The sequence below is a fragment of the Ammospiza caudacuta genome, chromosome 15 (assembly GCF_027887145.1).
Source record: "Ammospiza caudacuta isolate bAmmCau1 chromosome 15, bAmmCau1.pri, whole genome shotgun sequence".
NCBI lineage: Eukaryota > Metazoa > Chordata > Aves > Passeriformes > Passerellidae > Ammospiza > Ammospiza caudacuta.
This window is the reverse complement of record NC_080607.1, coordinates 16,490,154-16,505,793: the sequence shown is the minus strand read 5'-3', so window position 1 is coordinate 16,505,793 and position 15,640 is coordinate 16,490,154. Positions and strand designations below refer to the sequence as shown.

The following is a 15,640-nucleotide window of genomic DNA, read 5'->3' as shown; positions in this document are numbered from 1 at the left end:
ACTCATTAAAACAGGGAATTCATTATAATTTTGCATATTAATTACGATGGGTCATGTAAGTTATATTTTACTGGCTTAATTCCATGAATACTTGTAGAGGCTCAATAACTGGAAGACAGGTCCTTGCTGCAGCTTCTGCTGAAGCTCAGACAAATAGAAATATTTGCAGCTGCTGCTGGTGGGACATTCACAGGGAATTTCTGTAGATAAAATTGATTTCCATTTTATGGAAATCCATTATCTTCACGAGGACTCTCCTCTGCTGCCCTTAACTGCCACAAAGGATCGTGGCTTAGGTGAGTGTTTCCCATGTTTTATTTGCTTTTCAGATGCTTTGGATTCAGGGAATGTGCCAGTTTTGGACTCTCAGAGCATCAGAACAGCAGAGTTTGAACTCAATGATTGGGAGCTTACTGCCTGGAGGAATCTTTGGAATGTCTCAATCTGAAGTAATTGCTGTGTGTCCTCTCACTCCCACGCTGATCTTATGTGTTGGCACACCAGTGGACCCTGAGCAATGTATTTTCTGTGGCTCAGGTAAGAGACTGGTTAAAGCTGGAGTCTGTGTATTGAGTTACTCTCCCATCTGTGAGGATGCACCACCGACCTCTGCAACAGATGTTCCTACAACTTTTATTTTCAATAAAGTTTCTGCAATGTCCCTTCAAAGACCTTACTCTAGGGAATTTTTTCTTCTGGAATTCAGCCTGGGTTTGGGGTTTTTTTGTTTTTCTTTTAAGTGTATGTCCATTATATGCATCAGAATTCACTTTTCCCGCGTAGGTGGAAGATTGCGCAGACCTTCCCGGCTTTCCTGGCTGCAGATCAATGAGCATCAGCTTCCCCATGGAACGGTCAGAGCCCCAAACCTGTCTGAGCCCCGGGAGCGTTCGGACCACGCTCCCAGGGACAGGCTGGGACTGTCGGGGTGTCTGTGCAGGGCAGGAGCTGGACTCGATGATCTCTATCCTTCCCAATCAGCATATTCTGATAATTGTCCGCTAACCAAACATTAATAGGACGCGCTTGGCAACTACTAAAAGTCAGAATAATCATTTTACTCTACTTCAACCCACCACGTACGTGCACTGTGGAAAGGCACTCGGAAAGCCCTGTTGGCTGAGCGCTGTGCCCGGAGCCTGCCCGGGCCGTGCCCGGCGCTGCCGCGACACCGGCGCGTCCCCGCCCCGCGGAGCCGGGGCCGGGCCCGGGGCGGGGCGGCGGGGCCGGGCCGGGCAGGAAGATGGCGAACGTGCAGCTGGAGTTCCAGGCCAGCGCGGGCGAGGCGGACCCGCAGAGCCGCCCGCTGCTCGTGCTGGGGCAGCTGCACAACCTGCACCGCCTGCCCTGGGCGCAGCTGCGGGGGAAGCTGCAGCCGCGGGTCACCGAGGAGGTGAGGCCGCGCCGCGGGTCCGCGCCCCCTCAGAGCCCGGCAGCGCCCGCGGGGCTCCCGCGCCGCGTGTCCGCCCGGCCCAGCGGCCTCGCGGGGGCTGCGCGGCCGCGGCCCCGAGCCCGGCCCTGAGCGCCGCCGTGCCCCGGGCACCCCCCGGGCCGGGCCGGGCCGAGCCGAGCCTGTTGCTGCGGCGGGGCCGCCCGGGCAGCCGCTGCCGCAGCCCTTGTGCCCACCCCGGCGGGGAAAGGCGCTTTGCCCTCTCTGAGGGATCAGGGGGCGGCTGCAGTGAGCGCTGGGAGCCCCCTCCCCGCCCGCCGCCACTGCGGTGGGAGTGCGGACCTGTTTGTTTAGTGGCGGTGATGGCTTGTGGTAGAATGATAAACGTTTTGCATTGCGGCTTTTAGGTCGCTAGATGTTTGGCAGGGGTTTTTATACAGGGCTCCTCAGTGTCTTAAGACAATATTTACCCTTCTTGGTTTTATTTGTTTTTAATTAAATTGCTATGTGAAATAATAATTCGGAGCTAGTAAATCATTCCTCGTATTTATCACTAGGAAAACTGTCTCAAGTTAAGAAAGCTCTGAACCAGCCTGTGCACTAAACAGTGTGGTTTTAGATTGTAATTCATACGGCTTAAAGCAAATGCTTGTAATGGAAAGTACGTTTATATTTCCTGGTTAATGAACAGGTTTGTCAAATTTCCTGTTTCTCTTCACTCCAGAGCTTGTTGTGCACAATTTCTTTGTTTCCAACACCTAAACCCCTGTCATTAAAAAGTGCCTATATCCAGCAGGAGTGAGGTGGGAAGGAAAGTCTGGCTCAGTTCTTTGTCTCTAAACGCTTCTTTTCTCCCCAGATCTGGCAGTCTGCTCTGGGCACGCTGAACCCCAACCCCACGGACAGCTGTCCCCTGTACCTGAACTATGCCACGGTGGCCGCGCTGCCGTCCCGGGTCAGCCGGCACAACAGCCCGTCCGCGGCACAGTTCGTCACCCGCCTGGTCAGGAACTGCCTGCCCGGGGGTGTCCACAGATGCATTGTTGTAAGTGCCTCTTGAAATGCTGCTGGTGAAACGTCTGGCGAGTGGTTTCTCGACTTTTCCGGGTTGTAGCTGTCTCCAAGGAGACTGGAGGTGGACAAGTTTGACTGATATAATTGCACTGACATGAGTGGTTTTGCACTGGCATGTAGGCAAGACCTGACTGTAATGGTTTGTGCATGCTCAAGCACATTAGGAGGAGGAAATTAAGGCTGGATTCGTATGGAACATCTTCAGCCAGGAATGCCCATGCAAAATGAACTATTAGTGGCTTTTTTCAAGCTAGGATTTGGGATGTCAGCACATGCTTCAGGAGTGGAGGGTGTTATGTCTGTATCACAGAACCCATGAGAGGTGCTCTGCTTGTATTGTTCAGTGAGTTTCAAAAGTCTTGATGCAAATAATGCCCCAATGTGAGTCCTTTGCCCCCTCTAGCTCTTGGACTTCTTTGGTCATGTTCTATGCAAGCTCGATGAATTTATTTGTTTCTGTGGGTTCTACAATTAATATCAGATTTGTGAGTTGTTGAAGACTCATACAGTCAGTGTCAGTGACAAAATTTAGTAGTGCTCTTCACTTGGAAAACTTATTTGCAAGAGTAATAACTCTACGTAACTTTTACCCTTTGAAAATGTTTAACTGAAGCTGCTTTCCATTGGTAATTTCTATAATGAACTTCTGAAAAATAATCTACCTGTTAATAAACTTTTGGGTTAATACTGGCCACATTCTCATACAATTTCTGCCTTCACATTCTCATAGAATTTCTGTCACTTTCACTTTTGTTTTGAGCACATTTTGGTGATTCCTGTGCCTTTTCTGATCCTGATCCGTAGGCTAACCTGTGTTAATTGCACTGATATAATTACAGCAGTCCAGCTCCTGTAGAAGGATGAACTAATTGCAACAGTGTAACTCATTCCATACGGGAAATGAACTGGACCAGTTCACTGGGTGGCTTTCACGCTGCCTCTGTCCATGCAGAGCACCATGAATGAGCTTCTCTTGGGCAATGTTATTTCCCACCCAGCTCCTTTTTCCCCAGTAAGAGCCCAGATCCTGTCAGTGCAGCCTTGGTGACGTGTTTGCTGCTGTTGCAGATGGTGTGTGAGCGCTCCGAGGTCTTCGCCTCCGCCTGTGCCCTGGCCAGGGCCTTCCCCCTGTTCACACATCGCTCCAGCGCCTCCAGACGCACAGAGAAGAAAACTGTGACTGTGGAATTCTTCCTGGTTGGCCAAAACAACGGACCAATGGAGGTGGCAACACTCAAAGTAAGATTTTGGGGGTTTTCTGTCACCTTTTCCTTCAGTTTGTTGCATGTGCAAACACATCTGTCTTCAGCTGCCTCTGGAATAGGTGTTGTGTAATTATCTTAGTTTAGGGTTCCTTGATCAGTTCACAGCATCTGTGAGTGGAAATACTGAACAGATAATTGCAGCAGATGCTGAGGATGTTACTCAGAATTTACATTTCAGGGTGGAAATCACCAAACAAACAGCACAGAGAAAATGTCTCCTCTCTCACGTGTATCACAGATGCAGACTCTGGTTTTAGCCTTTAATATTACACTGCTTTTGGTATGTGGGCTCTCACTTTTTTCTACCCAGGCAAAAGCTGTGTGTGACTCTGCAGGTGAATATCACAGTGAAGTCACTAAAAGTCACTTAACAGGGATCACACATGGCCTCTGCTATTTCTGTCTGATGTACCTCTTTGGCTGAGTTTTTCTGGTAGAACTGTGGCCAAAAACAAGACCCTAAGAAACAAAACAGCTTGGAGATGAGCTGTACATGACAGTGAAATATGTCCAAATCATCTTTCAATGGCAGCAAATCAAATCAAAGACTGTTTCCCTTGTTTGACTGTTGCAGAGAGGAAATTCCACATCAAGTAACTGTTGGCATGCCAGGTCATTCCTCCTCAAGATCCATAAACTTAAAAGCTCTTCCAAGATTTGCAGTTAATCTGTTAGGGAACTCCCTGTTCAGTGCTCCAGGTTCTGTGCTTTGGTACAGATGGATACTTCCTTAGCTGATCAGTCAGTGAGGTTCCAGAAATCCCTTCAAAGTTTTGGCAGTGGATTTGACAAAGGGTATGGTGTTGCTGCATTTGAAATTCACAGAATTACAGCTTTAGGGGTTTGGGTTTTTTCAGTGTCTTTTCCTCTGTGCTTGGTCTTTACTCTGTGAACTGATCTGGCCCCAGAAAATGGTGCCAGCCCAGTTTTCAGCAAGGTGGCAAAGACAGGCGTGCTGAGAGCACAACTCTTGATCACTCCATTTTTCCATGCCCCAAATCAGAAAAAGCATAGCTGGTGTCAAAAATAGTTCCTTCAGATAGGTAGATTCCAAACCACTTGGGTTATTTTTAACTTAAAAACAAAGCTGCAATTATTTCTACCTCCCATTTTTCCCCTTGATGTCAATGCCAAAAATATTACTGGCTTCCTCTTAGCTGAGTTTGCACCCCTTAAATTCAGCCAGCACCAGACAGCTAATGCAGAGCATGGAAGAGGCATGTGGTAAGACATTTTTATCTAAACCTCTCCCTTGGCATGTTGTATTTTACACCTAGTGCATTGTACAGGGTATTTTATGGTGAGGACTAGCAGGGATTGTCAGAGCTTTGCAAGATTAAAGGCTGCCATTATCCAGGCTCTCTGGAGCACTCTGGAAACACAAACACAGGCACAGCTTATTTCTGGAAGTCATGCTGCTCCCCTGGGGCTTAGCCTTGGGGTTAGAGCACCTCCTTTTACCTGCCTGGCCCTAACAGGGAATCACTCCAGACAGAGCTTGGCTCCTGAGGAGGTCCTTGCCCCTTCAGGGACAGTAAAGCAATCAGAAGTAATTGCAGGGAATTGGGCACCTTTCCAAAGCAAGCCAAGGTTTAGGAGTGTGCTGGGATACAAAGGTATGGAGTCCTTAGGCTGGTCTGGCCAAGCCAAACTTCAGATAGCTCAGCATGAGTGAGTGAGTGTCCAACACCTCAGACTCCTGTGAAACCCATCTTGACTCACCCTTGTGCTGTGTGTGGTCCTCAGTGTAGTGTGGCTCCTGGAAAGCTTGCACAAAGTTTCCTTCCCCCAGGTCTTAGGGCTTCAAGTTGTTAGTTCATGGGAGTTAAAAGTTTAATTTTGGTGTCTGGTGTCTTCATGGTCCTTTTGCCAGGAGATCCTTCTGTAAGGAAACAGCCTTGACCATTTTGATTCTGTCCACTCTTGCTGAGATAAGTTTTTGCTCAGTCCAGCGAGGGTCAGTCCATTTTGCCTCAGAAATCAGGGAACAGTGCATGTTTTACACAAACATGGAATATTCCAGTTTCCCTATGGGCTGCCATATAGAATGTCTCACACAGTAATCTTTATTTCCTTCAGCCACTCTGCTGCCCTGTACAAACTCTGCAGTTTCCTATATTGCAGATTACACAATCTCTGCAGGTTTCCAACCCCAGCAGCCCATAAGCTCATTGTGACTTCCTGAATTAGCTGCCTCTTATCTTTCTTTCCTCCATTTCACTTTGCCTTCTTGATGTCCCTTTGGTAATGGAGAAAGATACTAATTTTGCAACGCCAGTTTGCTCAGCAGAAGAATACAGTTGCTTAGAAATTAAAGCACATCGTAAAATAAGCTGGACACATACAAAAATAATGGTCAGCCTGCCTGTGGTGGTGGCAGTTAAGCATTAACTTACTCCAGAGGAGGCACAGATGTGGTGCTGGCTGCAGGGGGATGAATGCAAAGCTGTGCCAAGGCCCAGCCCCTCTCAGTGACCTCCCTTGTGTTTCAGTGCCTGGCCAGTGCCACCGAGGGCGTCCGGCTGGCCGCGCGCATCGTGGACACCCCGTGCAGCGAGATGAACACTGACACCTTCCTGGAGGTTGGTCATGCCCCTGATGAGTGACAGTTGCTAATTGGAGCTCCACACTGCTGTAATCAAGCCCTGCTGTCTCTCGGTGCAAGCTGTGTGTTAGCAGGGGGAAGAAAATCCAGCCAGGGGTGCTCAGGCTCTGCCTTTGGCCTTTCACATTTTCTAGAACTGTGCAGAGTTGGAAGGAGGCAGAGTTTACAGCTTGGAGTAGGGCACTGGGAAGCTGTAAAAATGAGTTCCTCATTTGGTCACAGCACTGGATTCTTGTCTTAACCTGATGGTGACCAGAGTTGCTGAAATCATGGGACAGCTGACAGATTTCCAAATGAGTTTTATCGTAAAGATCTGGAAAGCTGTTGAGAATGAAATTATTCCTGTCCTATTACATCATGATTCACTAGAGTGAACAGTTGTCCTTTACCTCAGAAGATTTGTTTTACTGGCAGTGTCTAAAGGTCAAATTTATATTTCATGCCATAGTAAGTCAAGGATGTGTCAGTGGAGTTGGGCCATTGGAAAAGCAGCACCACTCCCAAAATTGTGGATGTTTGTATGTGTATGCATGCAAAATCACAAAAACCCCTTAACTGGGTACCCCCTTAACACAGCACAAATGTGTCCTGATGATTGACTGACAATGTCCTTTTTTCTGAATTATTAAGGAAATAAAAAAAGTTGGCAAGGACCTTGGGATTACCCCTACCATTATCCGAGATGAGGAGCTGAAGGAGAGAGGCTTTGGAGGTACAACTTGTTGAGTTTTACACTTTTTTCTTAGCAGATGACTGGAATGTTTTGCCATTGTGACGTTTCATTTGCACATTTTTTAACTGTTTTATTGCCTGTAGTATTCCAAAAAAATACCCACAGGGGCTCCTTGCAGTCTTTGTTCCCCACAGGTTAAATTCTCTGTTTTCAGGTATCTATGGAGTTGGAAAGGCAGCTCTGCATCCTCCAGCCCTGGCAGTTCTCAGCCACACTCCAGATGGTGCCACACAGACCATTGCCTGGGTGGGCAAAGGTATTGTGTATGACACTGGAGGACTCAGCATCAAGGGGAAGGTACAGAAACCCTTGTTCTGCTGCTGCCTTTGCTTACACTGCTGTTTTCTGATGGAAGCAGTTCAGATAATGTCTGTAGGAAACAAAAGTACCTTTTTATTGAGTTAAATGCTTGCTCTGTTGTCGTCCATATGGATACAACCTATCGGGAGAAGACCGAATGGGATTCAAGGACCACTGCAGAACAATTCAATAGCAACATGATATTTTGCCCTTTAAATATTTCCTGCTGAAAGGCAGAAAGGAGGAACAAAGATGTTTCATTTCTGGTTTCAAAGATAGAAGCAAAACCCATTGGAGTTGGCCTTGCAAGTGTGAAACTTGTAAACAATGTTTTCTTTAACAGTTTAGCAGCCCAGGTTTAGTATTTTTCACTTCCAACACCACCAATAAGCAGAGGCACATGTTCCTTATTTGTGTTGATGACAGCTGAGCACTGTCAAAACCAGAGTCTCAGAAGCAACAGAAACACTGGTTCTAGCAGGCATTACTGTGAAATTCTCCTTCAAAGACAAAAAAAAAATTCTGTGGTTCTCTTTAAACAGACTACTATGCCTGGAATGAAGAGAGACTGTGGTGGAGCAGCTGCTATTTTGGGTGCCTTCAAAGCCACTGTAAAGCAAGTAAGTAAAATGTGTTAATTGATATCATGTATCCCAGCCCTGCCAAGGAGCTTGGATATATTCCCAGAGACAGAGGCCTGTCTAATCCTGAAGTTCTGACCTGCCACTGCTCTTAGTGAGCTTGAGCCACTCTGCTCTTTCTGCTTTTTCAGGAAAATATTTCACATCTTTACTGGGATCTCGAGAATTGTGAGAAATTCCTTGAGTGCTGATTTTTTTATTTTAAGGGTCTTCCTTGAATTTCTAAGTTTGTTCTGTGGACTGAGTGGTTTCTGGTTCCTTGAATCAGGTCTATACTTGAGTTATCCAGTGCTGATTTTGTTTAAGCTGTGGGATTTGGGGCAGCTGTTGTCACCTTAGCAAAGAAGGGGATGAGTGACTCTGGGATGTGAAGTCTTTCTATATCCAAGTCCTGTGCCAGGTCTAATATTAACCTAGTGGGTCAATAGCAGCTCTGGTGTCATCAGGAGCTGCTTGTTGGTTTGCTTCTGTGGTCAGAAAGTAGTGGGGGATCTGAGAAGAAGCCAGGTATTGAAATATGAAGAATTACAAATATTCCTTTTGCACTTTAACAATGCAAGCTGGGGAAAAGTGGCTGCTGCCAATAAAACTCTGCCCTCTCCACAAATCCAGTGATTGAGTCTTGCTGACAGAGCAGCTATTGCCTCCAAGGAGTATCCAAAGTTCAAAAAATATTTACTGCTGCAGATTAATGCATAGATCTGATGGATGCTTTGTCCAGGGGCTGATCAGTGCCAAATTCCCATTTCTCAATAGTCTAGCTCTGTACCTTGGCCCTAACAGCATGTTTGATGTGGAAAGATTGTAAACTTCACAGTTATCTGCTGAGAATTAAAATTGAAAACAGATTTGTAGCTGCATCTCAGGCAGAATAACGACCTTGCACAACCAAATCCTTCAGAAAGTTCTGTCAGAGGTCTGCAGGGGACAGGAGCTGGAATGTAGAGCTTTGGGATAGCCAGGGCTGGGGGACATCCTTTCAGTCCTTATTTCCAGAGTAGTTTTGTGTGTGATTGCCTGCCCTGAGAGAAGTTCCATTCACAGTCACAGGAGATGTGAGCACCAGTGATCTGTCAGTTCATACACAATAACTGCAGCAGGGAATAAACTGCCAGAGATGTGTTTGGACTGACTGAGCCTGGAGAAATCTTTATATGGAAAAACAAAGGAATGAACTCAGTGCCTCATTTTACAGTCTCGTGTGAGAAGACCTGTAAATGACATCCCTGCAGAAAATATGTTCAGAGAGGCACTGGGAAGAAGTTGTTGTTACTGTTTCAAGTCTTTTTTTTTTTTTTTTTAATGCTTTTAAGAATCAAAGAAAGGGGGAAGAGGGGAAGAGGCTTCACTGAGCTGTGCTTTGTCACAGAGACTGAAGTGGGAAATGTGTGTTGGATAGAAAGCTCAGTGGGAAGAGGGGCAGAGGTTATTTTCCATCTTCATAAAATATCTGCCTGCATGCTGTTCAGCAGTTATACAACCTGATTTTAAAAGGCTTTGGATGGCAAAATTAAACAAGTGATTTTTTCCTAGAAAGATGCATTTCTTCCATTGTGAGCTTTCAAACACAAGGGAGAAGAGAAAAAGATTTACTTCAATTTTTGATTTCTTTATTGTTATCATGATCCTGCATGTTAGCATAGTGAATCCTGCTTTTGAGGAGCTGCAGGCAGAATGAGCTTCAGGAAAAGGCAGCTGATACTGGAAAAGGATTTTCACTTTTTGACAGTAGATTAACAACATGTCTCTCTTGGAGGAGGAAAATGCAGTGCAGTGCAGTGAGGCTGTGAATAGTTGGGTCATGGAGGAAAGGTCCATCTCCAGCAGTGCTGTTTGCCCACCAGCTGGGCTAGAAACTGGGATTACTTTCTGGCTTGTAAATGCTGCCTGTTATTTTGAAAGGTTTTGATTGATGCCTTTGCCCTTTAGACTTCAGAACATGAGCTGATTCAGCAAGCCCAGATTTCTTCAGCCACAGACTTTTATCAAGAGATTAAGAGCCAGGTTTTCCCCCAGAATTTGGTGTTGTTAAGGAGGAACAATGTTTTCATTTGTTAAATGCTGCTGACTCCCTTTCTGTTCCTAGAATCCCTCCACACAATACAACTTCTGTATAAATAACAGAATCACCATCCATCCATTTTAAAATACCATCCATAACCACATAAGCACCTGACAAAAATTAAAACATTATGAGATAAACTAGAAAAGAGGAGGCTAAGGGAAAAAAAAAAAAAAAACCACAACAAAACAGGTTAAAAATGCTCTGTGCTTCCCAGAAAGAGTGGCACATTTTAAAAAACCCAACTAACACCCACCCACCAAAAACCCCACCAGAATTCCTTTGAAAATTGTAGCATTGCTGTCAAGGAGTTTTAACCCCTCACTGACTTCAGTTCCAATAAATCAGCTTGATGTGGATCAAAGCCTTTTCTCCCCTCTGGTTGTTACAGGGGTTTAAGGACAATCTTCATGCTGTTTTTTGTCTGGCTGAGAACGCAGTGGGACCACGTGCAACGAGACCTGATGACATTCATGTTCTTTACTCTGGAAAGTAAGATTGTGTCTATCCCTTTCTCATAAACAGAACAGAAATCAATCATTTTTCTGTTAATCTGAGAGCCATGCAGATTGTGAAGCTGTCTATAAATCAGCTTCCCTAAATACTAATAATTGCATTTCAGACATCCATAGTAGCAAGTTTTAAGTGTGCTTAGATTTTCCTGTGGGGAATGTAGAGATACATCAAAATACATGGATATCATGAGCTGCACTTCCCTTAAAGCACTCAGAATTTAGGTGTTCCTTGTGGTAGAACCAGTTTTCTTTGTCCATCTGCAGCTGCACTGTGGCAGCAAAGACAGGCCACCAATGGATCAGAATCTGTTTTAAGAACAGATGTTACTTCTTTGGCAGTGATTTGTAGAATCCCAGCATCACACAGGCCCAACAAGTAGAGCCTGCCATGAGGGCAGCACTGTCATTTCCCTTTTCCTTGTGTGCTCTGTCTGCATGCTTGGAGCTGGGGAATAGCAGCCCTACAGAGTCAAATAAGAGAAGCACATGAGGTCTGAGGCTGCTGTCTGAAGTGTTCCAGTCCAGCCAGGTGAGTCCTGACATGCCCTGTTTTCCCCCAGAACTGTGGAAATCAATAACACTGATGCAGAGGGGCGCCTGATCCTGGCTGATGGAGTCGCTTACGCCTGCAAGGACCTCGGGGCTGACATCATTCTGGACATGGCCACTCTCACTGGAGCTCAGGTACAGCACTCCTCATCCACAGCTCGGCTTCTCTTCTTCATGCAACTTTTCTGCTTTTGCATACTTAAATTAAAAGTGATGACATCAGCAGCTGATGTAAGCAGGTCAGTGCTTCATGTTTGTAGTTCAATTTATAATTACCAGAACTGGTTTGTTAATAGTGATCATGATTTTCTTGTCCATGAAATAGCTTTCATTTCAAGTCATACACAGAGTGGTATGCAGCTACTAATTTAACACCATTATTTTCAAGCACCTGTTCTGTTTCATACAAGGTTATATTGATGAGCAGTGGTGGAAAGTAACTTCTTCCTGATTTTGTCCTTTACCTCACCAGGGAATTGCTACAGGAAAATACCATGCTGCTGTCCTTACCAATAATGAAGAGTGGGAAAAGGCTTGTGTTAAAGCTGGCAGGAATTGTGGAGACTTGGTCCATCCTCTGGTGTACTGCCCTGAGCTCCACTTCAGTGAATTTACCTCTGCTGTAGCTGATATGAAGAACTCTGTAGCAGTAAGATTTCTTTCTCTATTACATAAACATATGTGTTTTGTAGACAGGAGAGGAATTGAGCGGGGCCACTCTGCTGCTGGGGACTAAGTCAAGGATTTACAGTAAAGTTGGTTGGTAAGACTGTTCTGGGGCCATTCGTTAAGCTTTATATGAAATTTGTTTATCTGTCTTTCATCTAGGCAGAATGAACCATTTACATTTTCTCTGCTGGTGAGACCAACTCTGTTTTTATTGCCCCCACAGGACAGAGACAACACCCCCAGCTCCTGTGCTGGGCTCTTCATTGCCTCCCACATCGGCTTCGACTGGCCGGGGGTGTGGGTGCACATCGACATCGCTGCTCCCGTGCACGCCGTGAGTGTCCTGCCCTGATGGGGAACAGCTGGGAACAGCTGGGGAACACAGCTGGGAATCAAACACACCTGGGGGAACAGCTGGGAACTGACCTGGGCAACACAGTTGGGGGAACAGCTGGGAAACACAGCTGGGAACAGATCTGGGGAAATGCACCTGGGGAACACAGCTGGGAATCAAACACACCTGGGGAAACACACCTGGGAAATACAGCTGGGGAATCACAGCTGGGAATCAAACACACCTGGGGGAGCACACCTGGGGAAACACAGCTGCTGCTGCTGTGTTGGGTCCATCCAGCTCAGAGGGACAGAAATAGGTGGAGAAGGGTCCTTTAGAAAAGCACTGACTCTTCTCTCTTCTGAGTTTCTTGGTTTGGTGGTTTCATCTGTCTGTGTTTTTCGTTTTGGTTTTAAGATATTTTAACAGCCACTTTAATCAGTGACATCTTTATCATTGTGAGCATTGACAACTTGCCTGGTCTCTGTTCATGGCAGTAATCCCAGCTTTCCATTTTCAACCATGTTGTTTTAAGATGATTGACCAGAATTTATCATCCTTCCAAAAATATGTTCCCTTTGGTGGAACTTGTGTATATTATTTTTTTTCCCTAAAAACCAAGCCAATTCACTCCAGTTGCTTCTTTTTTTCTTTACACCCAGTTTATTCAGCTCATATTCCAAATCCAGGCTCAGGCTGGGTGGGAGATCCCCTGCCCTGAGCAATGCTGGCCTCCCTCCACCCACAAGTGAGTGGGAGCTCTGTTCCCATGTGTTGGTTTAATCCAGCTGGGACAGATTCCAGGGGTGGTGAGGATCCAGCAGCACAGACAGGGGCTGGCAGTGGCTGCTGACCACCACAGCTCTCCTTGCATCAGCAGCCAAATTACAACTGATCCAGCTCCTCCAAGTGTGAACTGTGTGGTTCTGCTTTTGTTCCAGGGTGAACGAGCTACTGGCTATGGTGTGGCTTTGTTGCTGTCCCTGTTTGGAGGGGCCTCTGAGGACCCTCTGCTGAACCTGGTGTCCCCCCTGGGCTGCAATGGGGACTGTCCCCCTGAGGACATGGAGAGGGACTCCAAGAGACGGCGCCTGGTTTGACACAGCCCCAGCCCTGGGCTTACCTCACTTTGCACTGATCTGCTCTCAAGCAATGAAATGTCACACGTCAGAAATTCCCTTTTTTTTTTTTTAATTATCATTATAAGATTTATTACTTGTTTCTGATGAAAACAGCCTGATGTATTGTTTAGTTTGGTTTTTTTTTAAATTATTGGTGCACACAGTTGCTGAACAATATCAGTGGTGCAGAGTCCAGGCTCAACTAACTGTATCAGGAAGAGGCCACGTCCTCCTCTGAGCTCCTCACAAAACCTAACTAAGTGCATTAATGCATGAGAAGCTCTCTCTAGTCTGAAGAAGCAACTGCAGCTATTGCTTACAAAGCCTTCTGAATTAATTATTATATGTGAGGTTTTATCAGACATTTCTGCAGGCAGGCCCCATTGCATCTCAGAACACAGGACAAGGAAAAAACTCTGTAGACTTGGCTTATTCAGAGACAGTTTAGCTTAGCAGCAAAGGAGATGTAATGAGAAAAGGCCTATAGGTGCTGTTTCTGCATGTTTTAATGTTCTTCTGACCAGTAAAATCAGCGAGAAGGGTTCAGAACATATGTCTATGTAATTGTTTCACATACAAATTACAGAATGTATTCATGTTAAATGAGGAAAACAATAGAGGGACTGTGATTGAGTAAAATCAGTTTACAAAGCAGAGTGGCTTCTTGCCACTTAATAAATTTATTATTATTAAAGAAGCTTACATATCCCATGTGGTGTTTTGTGGTGTTATTTACATTTCTGAGAACACTGAGTGCTCCAAAACTTTGTGTACAGCATCATCACCCTGCTCACATTCCTTTTCCCAGCACTCAGAGCTGAGAGGGGAACAGCCTGCAGCAAGTGCTTTGGGGCAGTCCTGCAGAACTTTCTGATCCCCTCGTTTGACTCAGCAGCAGTCAGGGTGCTCAGTGTGCTCAGTGTGAGTTTCTGTACAGCCACAGGGACACCCACGGGAAGTGACTGGTCCCAGCTGATGTCATGGCAGTGACAGGGCAGGGAACAGAACCCCAGTCCTGTCCTGGGCTCCAGAGCAGCCTCTGGAAGCATTTCCTGCTCCAGCAGCTCAGTGCTGAGAAATCCCCCCTGCACCCCTTGGCTGCGCTGCAGATCAAGCTGAGCTGTGAGGGATTGTCCCTTCCCCTGTTGGGATCTCTGGGGTTGGTTTTAGCTGAGTTCCAACTCTGAGGGACACCAAGAGCCTTTTTGATAAAAGACTTCTTGGAAAACTTAATGCAGAAGGGAGAAGGAATGTGTTTCATCCTGATTGTGTGGCCATGTTTGATAGACAAAATGTGACTTAAAAAAAGACCTGCAAGCCCAGAACTTCCTTACTTGCTGTATTTGTTTCTCCCTTGCTGTTCTGGCTCCCTGGTCCACCTGGGTTTTAAGAAATCTGTATCTGAATGAGTTCTGCCCTTGGTAATTCTTAACACTTTGTGTAAAGCACTCCCTGGTACCAGAAACTGCCATGGGAAAGGTGTTGATGAAATTATTTTTATTACAGACTCAGCATTGAAGCAAATAGCAACATGTTCTACTTTCAGTGCTCAGATCATCTTCAATCTCCATTTTGTAGAAGTATTCTTCAAATTAATCAATTCTCATTTTGAAATGTGGTGTTTTGCCAGGTTTTTTCATAAAAAGTGGCCTGTGGCTTTGTGGCACGAGGCTCAATTCTGATGTTATTCACTGAATGATAAGAGAAGTTTGATTTTCGTGGCTGATTAACATATTCTTCAATTTTGCTGTGTCTCAAGGCATATAATTCTGCTGGATTTAATTTGGAAGGCACTTAATAGAAGCTGTTTTTAAAACTAAGTGCCTCATATTAAAGAAATCTATTAAGAAAAACCTGAAAAACACATTAAATGTTTGGGAAATCAAAACCTGAATACCAGATGAAGTTTGCCAAAGGACAGTAAAATAAATGAATTCAACACCTAATAATAAAAAAGTCTGATGCTTCCTGTGTATCAGGGATACAAAATAAAAATCAAGGCTCTTTCAAATCTGTAATAAAATCTCTTGCTGTTCCTCATGTACATTATTATTGCCTTCTGTTTTGATAAAAGGTGTATTCTCCAGAGCACAAGTTTGGGCCTACCCAAGACAGTGATTTGTGAGCTGTATTTGCCAAATAAATTATTCTTTGCTCTGTGTTTGACAGAGCTTGCCCTGGGATCACTCCCATTAAGCTCACAATGTTTCTTAACCCCTAACGAGTGGAATTTCAGTTCCTTTCATTTCCTCACCTGTTTCTGGGTGCTGGGCACTTTTAACTCCAGGGTTTGCCCCGGAGTATCCTGGTGTTAGACCTGGAAGGAATCTTCAACAGGGGAGATCCCAAAGCTGCCTTACAAATAGCAAATACATAGAAATT

The 15,640-nt window shown here is 45.5% G+C and overlaps 1 protein-coding gene across 1 annotated transcript; it reads left to right on the top strand.

Annotated features, from left to right (window-relative positions):
• Nucleotides 1–1,221: 1,221 nt before the first annotated feature.
• NPEPL1 (aminopeptidase like 1) lies at nt 1,222–13,969 on the top strand. The gene is made up of 12 exons (XM_058814527.1): nt 1,222–1,393; nt 2,250–2,435; nt 3,533–3,703; nt 6,222–6,311; nt 6,965–7,046; nt 7,222–7,364; nt 7,910–7,987; nt 10,462–10,562; nt 11,146–11,269; nt 11,607–11,783; nt 12,027–12,137; nt 13,079–13,969. Exons 1-12 carry the CDS (start codon nt 1,244–1,246, stop codon nt 13,235–13,237), a joined length of 1,572 nt encoding a protein of 523 aa, XP_058670510.1. The 5' UTR covers nt 1,222–1,243; the 3' UTR covers nt 13,238–13,969.
• Nucleotides 13,970–15,640: the final 1,671 nt, after the last annotated feature.